At 62.9% G+C, this 19,308-nt stretch overlaps 2 protein-coding genes across 3 annotated transcripts; both read right to left on the bottom strand.

Annotated features, from left to right (window-relative positions):
• Positions 1–550: 550 nt before the first annotated feature.
• CD248 (CD248 molecule) lies at positions 551–3,091 on the bottom strand. The gene has a single exon (XM_045556835.1). The coding sequence runs from the start codon at positions 3,072–3,074 to the stop codon at positions 795–797; it is 2,280 nt and encodes a 759-aa protein (XP_045412791.1). The 5' UTR covers positions 3,075–3,091; the 3' UTR covers positions 551–794.
• A 9,128-nt stretch (positions 3,092–12,219) lies between these two features.
• RIN1 (Ras and Rab interactor 1) lies at positions 12,220–19,070 on the bottom strand. 2 transcript variants are annotated; one of them, XM_045558411.1, is made up of 10 exons: positions 18,413–19,070; positions 18,103–18,283; positions 17,885–17,999; positions 17,730–17,802; positions 17,516–17,607; positions 16,625–17,362; positions 16,023–16,328; positions 15,576–15,707; positions 15,281–15,432; positions 12,220–14,417 (listed from the first exon to the last, which is right to left on the bottom strand). In XM_045558411.1, the coding sequence occupies exons 1-10, from the start codon at positions 18,496–18,498 to the stop codon at positions 13,959–13,961; spliced, it is 2,334 nt and encodes a 777-aa protein (XP_045414367.1). In that variant the 5' UTR covers positions 18,499–19,070; the 3' UTR covers positions 12,220–13,958. The 2 variants fall into 2 exon arrangements, with proteins under 2 accessions (XP_045414367.1, XP_045414368.1); XM_045558412.1 differs by lacking the exon at positions 15,281–15,432 and having other exon boundaries at positions 13,953–14,417.
• Between the last annotated feature and the right edge of the window lie 238 nt (positions 19,071–19,308).

The following is a 19,308-nucleotide window of genomic DNA, read 5'->3' as shown; positions in this document are numbered from 1 at the left end:
TGATTCCCATCTCTCCCTAGAGCAAAAGCGAGGATCACCCCCAAGAGCACATACAACCGAGAGGGGTGGCAGCACCCTTGCGTGACCCTGAGCCCAGCCCCCAACTGCAGTGCAGCCTACGAGGCTGGGAAGGGAGATACCAGAATAAAGTCAGGAGAAACCCACCGGATGCCCCCTTCACTGCCCCGAATCACCAGCCCCAGAGCCTACCTTGACCCCTACATGCCAGTTTGGCTCCAGTTCAACAGAAGTCCTCATTCCACAACCCTCCCCCAGACTCAGCCCCACCTTCTTGGAGTTTTGGTAAAAAGAGGAATAATACAAAATTCTCCCCATGCCAAACCTCCCACTCCTGGGCTTGCTGTGCGACCTTGGGCAAGGCTCTGCACTCTCTGGGCTGCTTCCCTGAGAATCTCTGAAGCATGCCCTCCCTTAAGGGGGGTCTTACCTTACCTCTTTGGGGGCCCAGACAAACTGAAGGAAGATCCCCTCCTTTTACTGAGTCCTCCCAGACTCCCCTCAGGCACCAGTGGGGGTCAGAAACTTTGGGTGAGGTTGGCACTTCCTTTATTGGAGAAGACCCCGGCACCCACCCCCTGAGGTCCTGGGGGCCTTGTTGTATCCTGTCGGGAGTGCTGGGCCAGGGACAGAGTTCGTGAGAGCCAAGTCTAGTGGTTGACTGAGAGAGAAGCCTGGCTGGACCCTAGGGGCAGGAAGCCCCAGCTGGGCAGTCCCCATGGGTCCCTCGTGCAGCCTCGGCCATGTGTCCAGTGCACGCCCCTACCCCTACCCCATCACACACTGGTTCTGCAGGTCTGCACTCCTGTGAGGCTGCCCCTGGGGGGCATGGGTTCCGTTGGGCCCTTGCTCCCAGTGTGGGTGACCCAGCGATAGCAGTCAGTGACGCGCTTGTTGGGCGCATGGGGGCCACAGCGAGTGCAGTACACGATGCCCAGTGCAAGTAGGATCACCAAGAAGACGCATGTTGGCACCAGGAGTGCCACCAGCAGCCACCGGTCATCTCTCCGGCTGCGGCCTCCCAGATTGGCCTCCCCCAGGGCCGTTGGGGCTGCTGTGGGGGCCACTGAGGGCAGCCACGGGGCCAACTTGGGATTGGGGCCACCCTCCCTTGGGATTTGGGGAGCTTTGGAATGGGGATGTGTAGGGCTGATGGGTGAGGTCTGGTTAGTGGGGCTCTGAGAGGGCAGGGGAGTAGGGAGGGCAGGGGGTTGGGTGGCAGCAGGCACAGGGACTTGATGGGCAGGGGACATGGAGTTGGTCAGAGAGGTCTGGACAGTTGGGATAATGGGAAGCTGGGTGGCCTGGGTTCTCAGAACAGGGACGTCTGGGGCCAGAGGGGGTTCATGGGCACTGGGGGAGGTGGCCAGGGGGGCATGGTTGGCTGGGATTCGAGGCAAATGGGTGGTGGTCTGGATATCAGCAACCCGGGTATCTGGGAACATGGGGGGCTGCTGGGCAGGGGAAAGTTCAGGGTGTTTGGTTGAGATAATGGGGGGCTGGTGGGCAGGGGGCCTTGCTGGGTGAGTGACAGAGGTAATTTGGGGTTGGCGGGCAGAGGGCAGATCTGGATAGTTGGCTGCGATGGTGGGGATCTGGCGGGCAGGGGGCAGAGCTGGGTGTGTGGCAGGGACCATAGGAAGCTGGTGGGCAGGGGGCAGTGTGGGGCGCGTGGCAGAGACCACCACAGGCCGGGTGGCAGAGAGCACTGAGGAGTGGTAGGGGACCCTGGGGGCACTGAGCGGGGGCAGCCAGGTGGGCCCCGGGTAGGGTATCTGCGGCCCTCCACCCTCTGGGAAGCTGGGCCTGTAGGCCAGTGCAAAGTCAGGTGGCCGCGTAGGCTCCATCCACAGGAGCCCAGGCATCTCTGTCCAGCCGCCATTGAAGGCCTCCCAGGCCCCATCTTCATCCTCCTCTTCTTCCCCATCATCCAGCAACTCATCATCCAGCAACTCGTCTCTAAGGTCCTGGGAAGCCCGGGCGCCCATGGCCCCTGCTGGGCTGCAGCTGATGCCATCAGCCTCCAGCTCGTGACCCTCGCTGCAATAGCACTCGAAGCCACCAACATAGTTGACACACATCTGCTGGCACACCCCGGCGATCTGGCACTCATCCGTGTCCACACAGCGGTGCGGCTCATCCTCAGCTGGCCGGAAACCCAGGCGACAGTGGCAGCTGTAGCCTTGTGGCCCGCCAGGCTCACACTGCTGCTCACACAGGGCCTGGGCACAGGGGTCCTCGCAACTGCGCCCGTCTGCTGCCAGCCGGAAGCCCTCGGTGCAGCGGCAGGACACATGACCGTCCACCTCCTCCACACACTCGTGTTCACAGCCCCCGTTGTCCGGGCTGCAGCCAGGGCCTGGGCACAAGGGCCCAGCCCGTGACCAGCCCACGCCACCCTCAGGCTTCTTCACGCAGAGCAGAGAGGCTCCCCTGCCAGCCTGGCACTGCACAGCGGCCACAGAGCCGAAGGGCAGCCACTCAAACTCTGTGGAGACCAGGTGGAAAGGCGTGGTGTACACGGCCGGCCCAGCCTGGCCCGCCTCCTCCGGCAGTGCCGGGCAGGCGCCCTCGAAGCCAAACTGGCACAGGTAGCCGTCGACGGCCAGCGTGCACGAGCCCTCAAGCCAGCGATGCTCGCCACCCGCCTCAAGGGCCACGCAGCGCTGGGCCGGGCAGGGCCCTCCGGTGGCCGGCTGGGCCCAGTTGGTGAAGGCTGTGTCTTGGTCCCCCGTGGTCCACGTGAAGCCACGCAGTGGGCGCTGCGGCTGGCATTGCCGGGCCTGCCGCTGCAGCCCAATCCACAGCAGCTGGCTGGCCGGGCTGGCACCCAGCAGGCTGTCCACGCGCCGGGCCTCCTCTGGGGTCCGCGGAGTGGCCAGGTCGCCCCCCAGCTCGCGGCAGGCCCGCCAGGCCTCCAGGAAGGTGCGGCGCCGAGGGAAAAGCACGTAGCAGCTGCCCGGGCCGCAGGCAGCTCGGGGCTCTGCAGCCCAGGGGTCCTGGCCCAGTGTGGGCACCACCGCGGCCGCCCAGGCCAGCAGCAGGCGCAGCAGCATCGCGACGCCCCCCGACTGGCCTGGCCTGGGCCAGCGGCCGCTCTTGACAGGGGGAGGGACCGGGGCCCCTGGCGGGCGGGCCAGGGGCGGGTCTCGGGCGGGCTCAGGCCTTGTAAGGAGTGGGCTGGGGAGGCTGCCAGCTCCCTGCTCCCGCTCCCCCGGGGCCACCAGAGCAGGAAGCAGCGGGGTGGGGGGTGCTGGGGGTGGGGGGAGGGGAGGAGGCGCAGTTAACGACTGCCCCAGGCCCCACAGGGCTGGGAGTCGTGGAGGGGGCCGCCGGCCCGCACAGGCCAGCCCACCCTCACAACACTCCCGTGCATGTGGGGCTCAGGGCTGTGGGGTGAGGTCGCTTCCCAGGGACTTGCACAGACCCAAATCTGGACACACCAACCTTGTCACACCCGTGAGCTGTCTCAGCCCAACTGCTTGCCATACGTGAGGAAACATACTCTGGCCCGTTCCCTGCGCGTCTCACGTGTGTGCACACGCCTCTCCCCACGCCCGTGCGGGAGCGCACTGTCGGGCACCCTGTCTGTCCGTTCACCGCACTGTGGGCCCACGCGGGCCTGCACAGCCCCTCCCCACACGCACACACGTTCTGACATGCTGACCCCCTCGGGTGCACGTACAGAGATGGTGTGGTATTGTACGTGGCCTGACACATGAAGTCCCCCCTCCTTCGTGTGCAGGGCCTGATAGGGAACCACCTAGATCACCCAGGCCCGGGCGTCCTCAACCTCTCATTTGTTTCCTAAGCCCCTGCCTCAACCTCCCCTGCCCCCCAGCTTTCTGGCTCCAGCTGGGCTAGCTATCATGTGGGGGGTGGGGGGTGAGGGGGCCAGGGGGCTGCCCTCCCTTCACCCCGCTCAGCCTGGGGCCCTGGGAACCTGGGCTTAGAGGGGGAGGAGGCGGCCCCCAAACAGGAAATGCCTCTCTGGGCTCCTGCTGCGGAGGGCAGAGTGCGTGGGTTAGGGGGCCCGGTGGGGGCTGGGCTGCACTCAGGGTGAGTGGGGCTGGCTGTGAGGGGACAGGGCAAGGCCATGTATGGGCATGGGGCACACAATGACACACACGTGTATGTGACATAGGCCTCACGTGTGTTGAGCCCTCCCTGTCCCCAGGGCCTGCTGTGTGGGCCTGGCCTGGGTCTTCTTCCTGCCCCTCCTGGAGGCCTCTGGAGGCTGGTGCACTGAGCCTGTCACCCAGGCTAGCCCCTGGGGAGCTGGTTGGTGGATTAACCCGCGAACACACACTGCACTATTAGCAGAAGATTGAGCCTGAATGGGGAGGTGGAGGAGGGGTTCTGTCTATCAGTGCCCTGGTCCAGCTTCCCACTCTGCCACTGATCTGCTGTGTGACTGCAGGGAAGTCACTGACCCTCTCTGGGCCTCCATTTTTCTTATCTGCAATATGGGGTAATGAGTCAGGCCTTTTAGCTCAGCAGGGCTATTGTATCATCGCTCTCAGTGTTTGCAAATGGGCTTTGTCAGCTGCCAAACCTAAGGCAGATGTTCCCTAGCTTCTCAGCAAATCTGGGTGCAGGTGGAGACCAGGGCAGGCTTTGCGAGCCACCTCAGTGCCTGGGCGGGCCCTGCACACCCGCCAGTCCCCCTGAGGACCAGGGCTTGCAAACCACTTGCTATATGCCCAGAAGTTCCTTCTTACAAGGTCTGTGCCTGTGAAACACAGAATTATTCCCCTTCTCAGGAAAGAAAAGCCAGTGTGGGGCAGTTCATTCCTCCGTGGGCGCAAGCCCAAGCCCTTGCACTCATGCTTGAGCCTCTCTTTCTCCCACACCCCACAGCCAGTCTCCTCGCAAACCCCCACTGGCTTCACTTTCAGACAGGTCCAGAATCTGACCCCTTCCCGCCACCTTCTTTGCCACCCACCCCGGCCCATGCCACTGTCCTCTCCTCTCCTCTCTGGTTCCCCTGACAGCCTCTGCCCTGGGCCCTCTCGCACCCTCTCCATCCTGCCAGAGGGATCCTTTCCTGAGTCAGACCCAGTCACTCCGAGGCCCCCAGGTCACTCTGAGACCCCCAGCTCACTCAGAGGCGAGGCCAGAGTCCTGGCCATGGCCTCCAGGTCTATTCAATCCAAGCTGCTCACTCACCCTCTTCCCCTCCACACCCTCTGTCCCATCCACTAGGGCAGGTCTGCTCCTTGCTGTCCCCAGGCGCTCTCGCTCTCTCAGGGTCTCTGCCTTGGCGGTTCCCCCGTGCTCCTCCTGTGCTGTCCCTGCTCTGCTCCGTTCCTGTCCTTGGGTCTCAGCTGGAGCAGCACAGAGTCCCTGACCACCGTTCCCCCCACCCCCATCCCTGCAGCTGGCTCCACTTCCCCCTGTGCGTGTATCGTTCCTGACAGGGTACATACTGTAAATAACGTGGGGATTTGCTTATGCCCTGAGTGCCCTGGCCAGGGTCGCTCAACTTGGCGTAACTGCTGTGCAGAGCTGCAGGGTCGCTTGTTGCAAGGACTGTGCTGTGAGATGTTTAGCAGCATCCCCGGCTTCTACCTGGATGCCAGTAGCACCCCTCCAGTTGGGATCATCAAAAATGTCTCCACACATTGCCAAATGTCATGTTTCCTGGGGACAATAATGCCCCCAGTGGGGAACTTCTGCCCTGGGAGACTGTGAGCCCCATGAGGCCCAGGCCGTTGTCTTGTTCCTACTGCAACTGTCCCCCAGAGCCTAGAAAGCTCCCGGGCCCACAGATGCTGCTCAGTAAGGGTTTGCTGAATGAATGAGGCTGAGGTAAGTGAAGAACCTGCTCAGAGAGATGCCATCCTAGAACTGGGAGATCCCTGGCAATCAGCGAGCCTTTTTACAGATAGGGAAACTGAGGCACAGGGAGTCTCAGAGTATCAGTGGCAGGGCGGGGTCTCCTGATTCTTACCCCAGTTCTCTTTTTGTTTTGTTTTGTTTTTTTCAAAAGACACCTCCAAGCCTAACCAGTTCTCTTTTGGCTGTAGCACCCTGCGGCATAATTTGAGCAGAGTCTGACGGTTAGGCCTGGTGTCGAAAAACAAAGATAGCAGGAAGACACCCTGGAGAAGGCACGGCCTGGACAATATTGTCTAGGCAGAGCTCAAGATGTGTTTGGAGAACACGAAGGACCTCTCTGGGCCTAGGGTGGTGGACGTGGAGGGGAACAGTGAGAAGGAGTGGGGAGAACATACCAGAAGGGAGTAGAGGGCTGGTGTGCAGGATGCTGAAGCTGTCCCAGAAGGCTGGGCCTCCATTGTGGAGGCCACGGGGAAGAGAGGCATGATGAGAGGTCTCCACCACTGGTGTGTGGTGGGTGGAGGGGACCAGAGGCCAGGGACCAGTTAGGAGGCTGTTGCAATCCTCTGAGAAAGGGGAGGGAGCTGGCTGGAGCACCGGGCAGCAGGGCGGGCCGGGCTGGGGGAGGCAGCCTCTGGAGGCTCCTTAGGGGCGGTCCTGAGCCTGGTCCAAGGGTGTGGTGAGCCCAGTCATGACTCGGGCAATGGCCAGTGCGGGGGCGTCTAAGGGGACGGCTGCAGGCTGTCTGGCAAGTGGGTGGGTCAGATCAGAGGTTAGGACCCTCATTGGGGGTGAGGGGTGGGGGGACAGGCAAGTGAAGCAGGAGGAAGAGGGTCAGAGGCTAAATTCCAGATGTACTGGCTGGGCCTACTTGCAAGTGGAGGGAAGCCCAGGCCACACTGGAGGATGGAGAGGGAAAGAGGGCACCTCTGGCTCCAGCAAGGCTAAGGGTTTGCTGGATAGAGAATGTGACTTGGAGATGCACCTGGGTGCCCAGTTTGGGAAAGTGCCTAGTACTCACCAGCCACCCGCAGGTTAGGTGAGGTAGGATTGAGGTTGCCTAAGAACTTTCTGCCCTAATTGGAATAGGGGATGCAGTGGGCACAGCATCAGGGATCTGGGTGTGAGGAGCTGTAGAGGGGGCTGGTTGGGGTCTTACTTGTCCTGCTCATCTGTTTGAGCCTAGCACAAAAAAGATGCTAACTGATGCAATAAATGCTTGAAGGATGGGTGGATGTGTGAATGGATGGATGGATGGATGTGTGGATGGATGGATGGATGTGTGGATGGATGGATGGATGGATGTGTGGATGGATGATGTGTGGGTGGATGGATGGATGCATGGATGGATGTGTTGATGGATGATGTGTGGGTGGATGGATGGATGGATGTGTGGATGGATGTGTGGGTGGATGCATGGATGCATGGATGGATGTGTGGATGGATGCATGCGTGCATGGATGCATGGATGTGTGGATAGGTGGCAGGATGGGTAGGTGGGAGGATGGGTGGATGGATAGACAGGTGGATAGAAGGAAGGGTGTAGAAATAAGTGGATCGATGGATAGATGGCTAAGTGGGTGGGCATGTGGATGGGAAGATGCTGAGATGCCCAGTTGGACATAGGACTCAGTGGGAGGCCCTGAGCCACAGCTAGCAGCCACCATGATGAATGGCTCAGAATGGAACTCCACAGCTCTGCCAGAGCACAGCCCAGGAGGGTGGGACATCTCAGGCTACCACTGGTAGGGGTCAAATGTGACACTTCTAGTACCACACGGCCTGTGTTCTTTGCTGGGTCCTGAGGCCAACATCACATTGGAGGCTCAGGAAGCTGGGGTTCCCTGCTCTGATTATGGCCCATGTGGGGAGAGCTCATCTCAAGAGGAGCATGAGAGCAGAAGCCCACTCCCCCAGAAGGAGCCTTGTCTTGCAGCTGGGATAAGCAAGAGGCAGATGGTGGTTTTGGGTGCAGTGTGTGAGCCCGTAGGGGTGAGGGCGAGGGCAGTCTGCAGAGGGCTGGCCCGGAGAGGGCCTAGTGGAACAGCCAGGGTGGGGGGGTCAAGTGCAATTGGGGGGCGCCCCCCCGGGCAGGCGTCCTAGAGAGCCTTGGCACGCCAGGCCGCTGAGCCAGCACATTGCTTTGTGTACAAATCACCTCCTTTCCTCCTTTTTCCTCTGTCCCCATCCCCCCACCTCCCTCCATGTCTAAATTCTTCCCAAACTACCCAAGCCTTCGGGCTGTCAGGAGGAAGGGCTAACGGGTGGGCGGGAGGCGCCTAGTCTTGGGTGGGAGCCAGAGGAGGGGAGGTGGGAGAGGTCTCACCACCGCAGGAGTGGGAGGGGAGCAATCCCAGCCTCCTCCCCACCCCACGTGTTGGTGCCGCACCCTGTGTGCTTCTGGATGGGCCAGCCCTGCAGGAATGGGAGGCGGCAGTGCTGGGCCTGGACCGATAGGAGAGAGAAGCTTGGGGAAGGGGCCCAGGAAGAAGGGGTGTTGTGCAGACCAGGCCTGGTCCCCAAGAGTAAAGGATCCTGACAGCTGGAGGGTGCTGAGGGTGGGGTGGTGTCTTTGCCATGGAGAGAGACCGTGTATGTGTTTGTGGGTGCACAACCAGGTGCCTGCACAGGACTGGCAGTGCCGTGGGTGTGCACAGGTGGGTGAGGAGTGTCCCCACAAGTCCACACCTGTGCCCACAGCTGCAGGGAGAAGCATATGGCCGCCCCCGGTTGCCCAACCTGGACCCAGCTGGGACCCCAGTTCCCTCTTCTGGCAGACACCTGACCTGAACATCTGGCCACATCTGCCCCTAAGAAAGGGAGTCCTGAAGCCCATGTCAGAGCTAGAAGGGCCCAAGTCCCCCCATCAGTTTACAAACAGCCCTTCTCATCTGTGCAAGGGGTGCCTGTGGGGGTGGACTCTGTGGTCCCCACCCCAGTTTACTGAGAACTTCCTTGGTTTCCACACTGAAAGTCCCATGTCCTGTGAACCCTCTCAGTCCTAGGCAAGTGAGATAGTTGGTCACACTGTTGCCAGGGACGTTTCTCTTTCCACCACACCCTTCTCCCTGCTACCCCTGTCTCAGCCTCCCCCTAGCCCACCTCTGGAACCTTCTCTTCCTGTCTAGCACCCTCCTCCTCCTGCCTCCTTGCACCAGGATCTCTGTCTCACTCTCCCTCTCTCACTGCAGCGTCTGCCTCCCTCTTCCTCTCTCTCTCCTTCCCCCAGGACTGTCCCCTTATTGGTTTCTGGGGTCTCTCTGTTCTCTGCCCACTTCTTCTCTGTCTCTGGAGTCCCCCTGTCCCTGTCTCAGGGTCTCTGACTCGTTACCTCCCCTGGGTGGTCCAGGCCAACCTCCTCTCTCCCGGCACCGCACCCCCGGGGCTGGCTGGGGTGGGCGCCAGGTCTGGGGGCTGTGACCAGGCCGGGAAGGGGAACCCAAGCAGACATGATATTTATGTTAGGACTTCAAAGTGGAGCAGAGGCTGCGGTGGGAGTGGAGGGGAGTGGGAGGGGCTGCAAGAAAAAGCCAGACTAAGGCCAGCTCAGGCCCCTCCCTGGTGAGGGTCTCCTTGGTGACATATACCTTACCCATGGGACACTGAGACCCAGAGTAGGGACAGAAAGGGCTATTTTGGTGCAGAGTTCCAAGAAAGGCACTTCCTGTGCCCCTGCCCTGCCCCCAGCCCCATCCTTTCTTCCTGTCACCCCGCAGCTGGGACTGGGTGCCTGCGGCCTCCACCTCCTCTGAGCATCAGCCCAGCATGGGAGGCAGGGGGCTCTGGGGTGCCAGGAGCAGAGGGCTCGATCTCAGCCAGAAAACATCCCAGGCGGGGACAGCCCGTGCGTTCTGGGCTGTGGCCGAGGCCGTGCCTTCCAGGGCAGTGCGGGTCTGTAACCCTGTCGGCTCTGACAGGGCCGGCGGGCCCAGCCCTCTGGGGCCTCTGAGTCCACTTGGGCTGTCTGCCCGAGGGCCTGAGGGGCCAAGATGGGCCATGAGGGTCACCTCACCCCTGTCCCCACCCTTGGCCTAACCCTTGCTGAAGACACCCGGCAGCTGGGACCAGGAAGGCGTGGGGTCAGTGGGCCAGGCCCTGGGCGGGGTGGTCAGGAAGGGCTGATTGTCTCATCCTGCGGCTCTGTGTCCTAGGCCCCTCCCGGGAGCCTCGCCCAGCAGCCACCCTTCAGGCTGGGCCACCCCCTCGGAAGCCCCCCTCCCCAGACTCGAGGTTTGCTTTGGACCCAGACCCGGGACCCTCTGGTCAAAGCCCACCCAGGCTCCTGATGCCCCCGCCTCTGGGCCAGCGCCCCTCCCAGAGCCTCCCCAGGCTCTCCCGTGAATCACTCAGGCTGGAATCTGATGAGCTCAGCGTCCCCGCCCACCCTGCTGCCTCTGCCTCCTGCCTGGCCAGTAGGGTCGCCACACCCCTCATGGGGGTCTTCTCGGCAACTCATGGCCCCCACCAGGGCCCACCATGGGCTGGGGTGGGTGCGTGGTGGTGGGGGTAGGCCAGGGCTGGGAGTGAGATCAGTCAGGAGCGGGCCTTAGACCTCGTCTGCGTGCTGGAGAGTCTGCAAGGTGTGTCTGTGTCCCCGGGTGTGTGAGCACACATGTGCCTGTGTACGTGTGTTTGCACTTCCAGTGCTCACGCAGGGTGGGAAGGGGAAGCCGTGTGCTGTGCCTGAGCCGGGGACTTGGGGGTGGCAGTGGCAGTTCTGCATGGGGAGGTCTAAGTGTGTCATGGGGTCCTTGTGACACGTGTCTCTATGTCAGCCTGTCCCCATGTGTCATACCAGCCTGTCACCACGTGCATGTCAGCGAGTCACACTCTGAACCTGAGAGCGAGGGTGTTGAGGAAATATTTCTGCGTTTGCAGATCTAGGGATGTCTGAGTGGGTGTTTGGTCTGTGTCAGGGTGTGGCTCGGAGGAGGGCTGCCTTTGTGTCCCTGTGTCCCATCCTGCAGGGCGTGAACAGCTAACAGTGCCCGGGTGTTGTTGTACATGCCTGAGGCTGGCAGGGTGTCACGCGGTGTGGGGATGTGGGTCAGAGTGTTACTGTGTTAAGCTGTGGGCGTGAGCATGGGTCACAAGGCCACAGCAGGGTGTTAAACGCTGTGTGGAAGGCGGGTCAGGCTGGAGGTGTGTCTCAGCGACTGCCGTCCACCCACCGGCCTGGGCCATCCGTAGGCCCCTGGCTCCTGGCCACTCGCTGCTAGAACCGGGGATGGGCAGCCCCTCCCACACCCGCATTCGCGAAATCCCCATTGGCAGGATGTCCCAGGGCCCCGCTGCAGGGCTGCTTTCCTCCTAGCACCAGGCCCGCGGGTCCTCCGGGTGGCCAGAGTCCCCTGGGTCCTCTGGGTGGCCTTAGCTCGGAGAAGAGCGCGCCGCGCTCGCCCCCCGGTGGCAGCGCTGGAGAACCCGCTGCCGGCCGGGAACGTGGAGGAACAGGCTGGGTCTCCCGGATCAATGCTTCCACATATCTTTCCCGAGTGCCAGTTCCGGCCCAGGCCTTGTTCTAGGCCCCCGAGACTTAGTTGGGAACAAGGCCAAGTTGGCTCTGGCATTCTGGTGAGGGAGACGGGCAGTAAGTAAAGTCACGCAGAACTACGGTGGCCTTAGGAGTGCTGAGTGCAAGCTTTGCAAGCGAGGAAATGACTTAGCGACTACTCAGCAGATCCACACGTCAGGGGTCGAGGCCTGCCCTGCAGCAGTGGACACTGGGCGAAGGTGGGGACGCACGTCAACTCCTGGAGCCTTGGCTCCCTCTCCCATAAGGACACAGGGGGCTCTGGCTGCTGCCTAGATCACCCTGTGAGGCTGGCGAGACTCCACCTGCTTCCGTTTGGCTGTGGGTGCTTGGTGCTTGGTCCATAAAGGACACTTAACAGAGTACTGCTGAGTGGACTAACAGGTGAGTCCTGTTTTGGAGGATGTCCAAGCCCTTTGCCCCATAATAAGCCACTTTCCCTGAGCAAGCCTGAGTTTCCTCATCTATAAAATGCGGATAATGAGAGCAGCCTTAGGCTGGCCTCTTTTTGCCCACCCGGCCTGGAGGCCCCCTGACCAGTGGGAATCTCTCGAGGAGAGAAAGCGAGTGCCCCAGGCAGCGGGCAGGGCCCGGCAGCGCTCTAGGGACTTGGGCCTGAGCAGGCAAGGGAGGGCAGGGACCCCGAGCCTCTTCCCCTCCGGGAGACCAGCTCCACATCCAGCCCCTGCGGTTCTCGGAGCATCCCCTGCAGACACCCCAGGCCCTTCCTCTGGCACTGAACTTGACACATCCTGCGTTTGGCTCCCAGAACCCAGCCCTCTCTTCCCTCCCCAGGTTCCCGCCCCCCTGCCCCTCATCCTAGTTACCGAACTCCAATCCGTGGACAACATTTATTGAGCGCCTGTGGGGTGCTCAGCACTGTACTGTACAAGGCACTGGCGCGGGCGGCACAGGGAGGGAGGGAGGATGACGGGAGGGCAGAGACTTCCCACAGCGAGAGTTTGAGGGGAGGGGCGTGGAAGCGGGGGGCGCAGAGCTGCCGGCTGCCTACCCCGCACCTGGGCTGTATCTGGATCACCTGAAAGCCAATGTCCACAGTTTCTGCCTCCCAACTGTCACGTATGGCATGGGGGTTGCTGTCCCTTTGTACTCAATGCCCAAGGGGACAGAATCTGAAACTGGCTGGGTCCTCCTCCATCAGGAATGATTCCTTCCTGGGGTGTGGTCCCTAGAGGCTGGCCTCGCCCAAACCCTCGGCTCCAGGACATCTGATGACCAGCAGCCTCGGCCCCGTGCTGTCCCCAGGTTACCTGATGGCTGTAGGAGTGCAAGGCCTTTGCCCCATAACAAGGGCATTTGAACTGTCCTCCTCCCTCAGTGGGCACCCTGCCAGCAGCTTCCTGGGCCATGCGCGCCCCCTCGTGGTTGGTGGGGGGCAATTTTCTTTGCTCAGATTTGCTGCCTGCTCTGGGTGCCCCTTTGGGGCTGCCCTGGCCTTGAGGGTTAATTTGTCTGGGCTGAGAATAGAGGGTGTAGTTGGAAGCTGACACCCTGGTTGGGTGGGGTAACCCCTAGTGACTTGCTGTGTGATGTCTCAGGAGTGACCTTCCTGAACTTGAGTGGCGCTAACAAGCCATGCCCTGTTCCCCGCAGAGCTTTTGTGAGGGCCACTTAGTGCAGAGAAAATGGTTTCTGAGCCTCACTCTGCATTTTGGAAGCTGATGTGCCTGCTGGGGGCGTTATCTCCCCTGTCCAACTCCCCAGGGATGCCAGAGTGCCTGGGAGGACTTCGGATCTTGGGGAGAGACTGGAACTTGGGTGCCTTCTCCCGGGGACCAGATCTCCAGGGAATAACCTTCCCGGGACCGACTGGCAGAGCACCAGGTGAGAGCCCTGCGTGACAGGGAACCAACTCCTGGAAGGGAGCTACTGCCCCACCTCCTTCCCTCCTCCCCTGGTCTGGGCTCTACTTTGTAGCAAAATCATCCATTTTGACTCCCAGACCACTTCTGGGAGAGGGCAGGGCATCCGTGGCATCCCCGCAGGACAGGTGAGAGCGCTGAGGCCTGCAGCTGAGGCTCCTCCAGGGAGCCCAGGGCAGGGCTGGCCCTGAGCCTTTGCTGCCATTCTGCTGCCTCCCTGGATCCTCCGTCAGGGCCTGGAAGCGCCAAACCCATCAGGGGCTGCTTGGACATAGCCCTGACTGGGCCGTGCCCATGAGGAAGGTGCAAAAGGAGCCGGGACGACCAGAGGCTGTCATTAGTCGGATCTGTCCCCAGTTGGGCACACCCACCACTGCGGCTGGCTAGCCTCCAGCTGGGGGAGAAGAAGGAGGCAAGGGGCCTTGGTCACATGATCCAGGGGTCCCTCAACCCCAACATGATTCCAACCCCTCCAATGTGGCTGTTCCAGCAGCTCCCGCAGCAGGTGGGCTCATGGAGGTGAGCAGCAGACAGAGGTGGAGGCAGACACAGGAGAGGGCCTGGCGTGGGGCTGACCAAGGACACCTTGGCTGGGTTGAAGGCTCTGAAAGGCCTTCCCAGCAGGCTCAGAGTCTCCTGCCCCAAAGGACCCTTCCAGCCACCGCTAGCTACTCCTTGGCTGCCTAGTTTCCCTCAGCCTCTGGCTGTCCTGGCCGAGCAGGGCCTCCCTGGGCCTGGTCCTCTCGGCCCTCAGCAGTTGTCTCAGACGCTCCCACCCTGTCCCTGGGGCTGGCTTTGACCCCAACATCCCCGTCTCCCTGGCCCCCTTTGTCCTCCTCCCTGCCCCCCGCCTCTGGCTGCCCACTGCCCTCCTCTGGCGCAGTCCCCTGGGTCTCAGGCCACTCTGCCTGGCGGTAGACGAGGTAGCCGGTGGTGGGCAGCCTGTGGGCCAGGGCTCCCGGGGGCAGGCGGTGGTAGCCCTGCTCCTTGTACAGGAAGAGGCCGAAAGTGTCGGGCTGGGTCACTCGGAACTTGGTGGCGCAGAGCTGGTTCAGGGTGGCGATCGAGGCTCCTGGGGGAACAGCCAGGGTCTTGGAGGTGCAGCCAGTGCTGGGGTCCTGGTGGGCTACTCGGAGGAGGTGCTGTGCCGGAGCAGAGACAAAGACAAATACTCAGCCTGCTGGCATGCTCTGGCTCCAGGGCCGAGGGGTCAGTGCACGCTGTGCAGGGACAGGGGTGGGGGGTGTAAACCAAGGGGTAGAAACAACTGGCAAAAACTTTGTGGGCTCCAGGGGGTGGGCTCGTGGGTGCTGAAGGTGCAAGGACAGCCCAGCAGGGCTCTCATGAGCCCAAGACGAAGCTGAGATGGTGCTTACTCTGGGCCCTAAGCACTCGTCCTGCATTAACTCATTTAATCCTCACACCAACTCTAGGAGGTAGGTACTACTGCCCCATTTTACAGATGAGAAAATCAAGGCACAAAGAGGTTAAGTAACTTGCCCAAGCTTCCAGAACTAAGAAGTGGTAGTGCCAGGACTGGAACCCAGGATCTGGCTACAGAGCATGGACTCTTAGCCAAGGCTAGCTGGGAAGGTGAAGGGCATCGACAGAGCATGGCTCTGAGGACAACCAGGCAGAGCCCAGATGGGAGGGCAGGGAGCTCAGCTGAAGCCTGAGGCCCGGGAGGCGGAGCCCTGGCTGGGGGCCAGAGGCCAGGACTTGGCCCTTCCCCCCCATGTCATGTCCGTTTCCTCATCTGTAAAATGTGGCTTCTAAGGGCCCTATCCTGAGTCTCTGTGACAATTTGGGGATGCCACCCCACAGCACTCGGCACACAAAGGCTGGCTCTGACGTGAGGACAGGGCGCTGCTTCTCCCACAGGGTGGCGCAGGACTAGCCCTTCCCCTGCTGGGCCTCAGTGAGAAAAGCAGGGCACCGTGCCGCAGGGTGCCAGTGCCCCTCGGGCCAGGCCAGTCTGGGGTGGGTGCTGTGGAGGGCCTGTTACCTGGAAGCTGTGGGTGGCGGGCAGGTGGCGCTGCTCCCAGAGGCTGAGGGAGCGCTGCAGCTCCTGCGAGGGGCTCAGGGGGACGGCGTGGGCCTGGGCCAGGCTGCTCAGCAGGGCCAGGCTGGCCGAGAGGCTGGTCAGGTAGTAGCCGCCTGGGACACAAGGGGAAGAAGGCAGCTTGGGCCAGGCGTGGGGGACCCACTCCCTCTGGCCTTCCATGCTATCAGGGCCCGTCGCCAAGCAGCCAAGGCCCCCAGCCCCGCCAGACAGGGAGGTGGTGTGGGGGGCCCCTCACCCTCTCCAGTGAGCAGGGCAGGCTCCAGGAGCTCGGACATGTACTCGGCCTCCAGCAGCAGCTCGGGAAGGTCACACTGGGCCAAGACAAGGCTCAGCAGTGGCAGGAACTCATCAGCCCCGGCGCCCTCCCCTGTGGGGACATGGTGAAGAGGAAGCTTCAGGTTCTTCTGGAGCCCCAGGGTCAGGGTACAATTCTCAATCCTTGTCTCAGTGACCCGTCCCCTCTGCCTGCCAGGCCCTGGGCAATGTGATCTCTACAGTAAACCCATGGAGGGAGCTGTGCAGAGGGTGATCCACTCTCTGGGCCTCAGTTTACCCTGTGTGCGATGGGAGGGTGGGCTTGTTCTCCCGGGCTGTGCTGTTCTGGGCTCTGGGAACCTCTGCCTGGGGGGCTGCCTCTGGCTCAGAGGGCGCAGGGCAGGGGGAGGTGGCAGAGGGGACATACCCTCCTGGGCCCTCAGGGCCGTGTAGAGCAGCTTGCAGGCCTGCAAGAGCCGCTTGACCTGGGCGCTGGGGGAGTAGGTGCGGAGCAGCTGCAGCAGCTTCTGGCGCACCTGCTCTGTCTCTGCAGGGGAGGGCAGGCTCAGGTGGGATCCGAAGGCTCCGGGGCCCTGGGCCCGGGCCAGGCAGAGGCCCTTGGCCAGGCGGCCCAGGGAGCCATCCGCGGACAGCCGGCGCCGCAGGCCTGCTGCCAGGATGGGCCGGAGGGGCTTGAGCACAGAGCGGTGCAGCGACTTCTCCAGGACGTGCTCTGCAGAGGGGGGGCAGGCAGGGGTCAGGGTGCGGGGAGGGGGAGGGGGGCAGAGCCCAGGGGAGAAGGGAGAAGGGGCAGGGCTGGGAGGAGAAGCGAGAGAGGCAGGGGGAGGCTGGGTGAGACAGGAGCACGGGGAACTGAGGCAGGGTGCGGAACTCACTTGGACAGTGGTGAGACAGGGCGGGTTTGTAACACAGCGACCACAATCAGAGAGGCCGGAAAGGGGGAGGGCAGGGCAGGGGAGGGGAGGTTCGAGGCAGGGGCTGAGCCAGTGCAGGGCAGCGGGGCCTCACCCAGCCTCTCCGGCGGCAGCAGCTTCTCAGGGCCCAGCTCTGCACTCAGCATGGCCCGGGCCCGGCTCAGCGCCTGGCGGATGCCCTGCAGCTCCCAGGACTCGGGCCCAGCCCGCACCTGGGTCAGTAGGTCCTGTGCCAGCTGGCCCACGGCCGTGCGGCGGTCCCGCAACAGCGCCTCGGCTGCCCGGCCCACCTGCCGCTCGGGCACCAGCAGGGAGCAGAAGGCAGCACTCATGGACCGAAGCAGAGGCCGCCGGCGGCTCAGGCGGGGTGAGGTCACAGGGCTCCCCCAGGACCCCGGTGCCCCTTCCTCCTCGGAGCTGCTGGGGGAGCCACAGTCCACCTCCTGGAGGGAGGGCAGGGGTGGCAGGCCCGGGCCACCACTCCCTGGGACTCGGTACCCCACTGAGCTCTCCCTCCGCAGCAGCTGGCGAGAGGGTGGCCTTTCTGTCTGGCTGGGGGCTGCCCCTGGCAGCACTGGGACGGGGGGAGGCGGCACAGCGGGTGGAGACAGGGGGCTGGAGGTCTCTGTGGACACGCGCACTTTGAAGCTCCTCTTGAATTTCTCCCGCTTGGTGGGGCCCAGGTCCCCTGGGAACAGAGGGTTGAAGAAGCACAGGGCGGCTCCCGTGCCCTGGTCTAGCTCTTGAGGGGACCGGGCCTTCAGCCGGGGCAGCAGGGGGCCTTCGGATGGGCCCCGCTGAGCCTTGGTGTTGAGGGAGGAGCTCCAGAACTCTGGGGAAGAGAAACCAGCCGGCCTCAGGGACTGGTCAGGGGAGGGGCTCAACCAAGGACAGGCACAGGCTTCGGGCTGGGTGCCCTGACCTTCCCGTCCCCTCTTGGCCTCAGCCTGTCTGTCTGAGCAGCGGGTGGCGGGAGAGCCCTTACCAACGCCCAGATGGGAGATGGCCTCCAGCTCCTTGTGGGTGGCCGCCCGGTGGATGGCGCAGGGGAGCTGGAGTGGGAGGAGAAGGATGTCCCTGAGGCCAGAGGGGGGAGCAGAAAGTCAGGAGTGAGGGGCGCTGGGGCCGCAGGGGCAGCGAGGACAGGCTCTCTAGGCAGCAAGGCCCTGCGGACATCAGGCGCCTGTGGGCAGACTCACCGGGCGTGGCAGTAGGCGCAGATGAGCTGGACGAGGTCCGGGAACACGAGCTCCGAGCCCTCCAAGGAGATGCCTTTGAGAGGTGGGAAGTGAGGTCGCTCTCTGGGGACTCCCCCCTGCTTCCAGCCCCTTCCCGCCAGGCCAGCCCCTCTCACCGCCAGGGCTCTCCAGGATGTAGTGGCTGGAGACGAAGGAGGGGCCGCTGGCCTCGGGCAGACGCACGCACAGGGCCTGGCACTGGCGGGTGTTAGATTTCCTTACCAGGAACGTCTGCAAGGGGACGGATGGGGTCGGGAGGCTCAGGACCTCTGTGTCCCACTCCTGTCTCTCCCACCTTGGCTGGCGAGTCCCTGGAGGTGGGGGCAAGACTCACCCCCGGGGGCTCGGTCCTCAGCACGTGCAGTGCGGCCGCCGCATTGGCCCGCAGCTGCAGCCACACGGGCCGGGTGAGCAGCAGGCGCTCCCGCAGGCTCACAGCGCGCCCCGGCCGCTGGGGTCCATCTGCCTGCCCCCTGCTGGCATCGGGCACGTCGTACAGCGGGTCCTGGGCTGGCCTGGGTGTGGACACCCAGACCTGAGCAGTGGGCCAGGGCTAGGACCCCTGCCCACCCCTCTGAGGGAGGACAGACCCTCCTCGCACAGGCCCTCCCCGCCGCTCCTGCTGCCCTTCCAACTTCACTAACTTTTCTCTCTCCAGGTGCGCAGGAGCCACGCGGGATGGGCTGGGGGCCCCACCAGTGCCTGCTCCTGGCTCCCCAGGGATTTCCATGGCTGGGAGCTCCTTCGGCTTCTGCTGGGACTCAGGAAGAGAATCCAGCCCCAAGGCACAGGCACACACATTCCCGGTGAGTAACACTTCCTGAGGGCGGTCCGCCTGTCACACCCGCCAGTTAACTCTTGTGTGTCCACCCCGCCTGGCCAGCGCCCGCCTCCTCTGTTCTGTGCCCAGCCTCAGGGGCAGGGACCCCTCCCTGCTAGCTCCACTCTGAGGGCCCCAGCTGTGGGGGTGCCACCTCCACACAGGGCTTCGCGGGCCTTCTCAAGTCACACTGGTGGGCGGGAAGGGGTTAAACAGGGTCGGACTTGATCCCCACAGGCCCCAGCCTCACCCTTGGGTCTATGGTCAGTTGCTCATCTGTCCATAGCCCTGGGGGTCAGCCTTGTGAGAGAGCACCCCCTATTGGTCACAGATGACTCATTCCTGAGCCTAACCTGGGTTTTGGGATTTCACGTTGCCATGGAGAAAAGATGCCATGTCTCCATGGAAACCAACCCCTTTGCTTAACTGAGGTTCTGGGGGTGGTTCTGACAGCGCTGAGCAGGGGGAGTCTGGCTGCGAGGTCGTCAGCACATGGCGCTGCTGCCGGCTGCCTCCCACGCACAGGCTCTGCCAGGCTGCCGCTCCAGTCTGCCGAGCAACTGGGGCAGGTGCAGACACGACCCAGGCTCTGAGCACCGTGCACCACCTCCCTGCCACATGTTGCCGCAGACTCCCTCACTAGCACCAGGCAGTCCAGGGCCCAGACTCTCCTTCCCCAGCCTGACCTCAAGTCAGAGCATCCGGCCCCCCGCAGGGTAG

Source organism: Lemur catta, chromosome 7, assembly GCF_020740605.2.
Source record: "Lemur catta isolate mLemCat1 chromosome 7, mLemCat1.pri, whole genome shotgun sequence".
Lineage (NCBI taxonomy): Eukaryota > Metazoa > Chordata > Mammalia > Primates > Lemuridae > Lemur > Lemur catta.
This window is presented reverse-complemented; position numbering and strand designations above follow the sequence as displayed.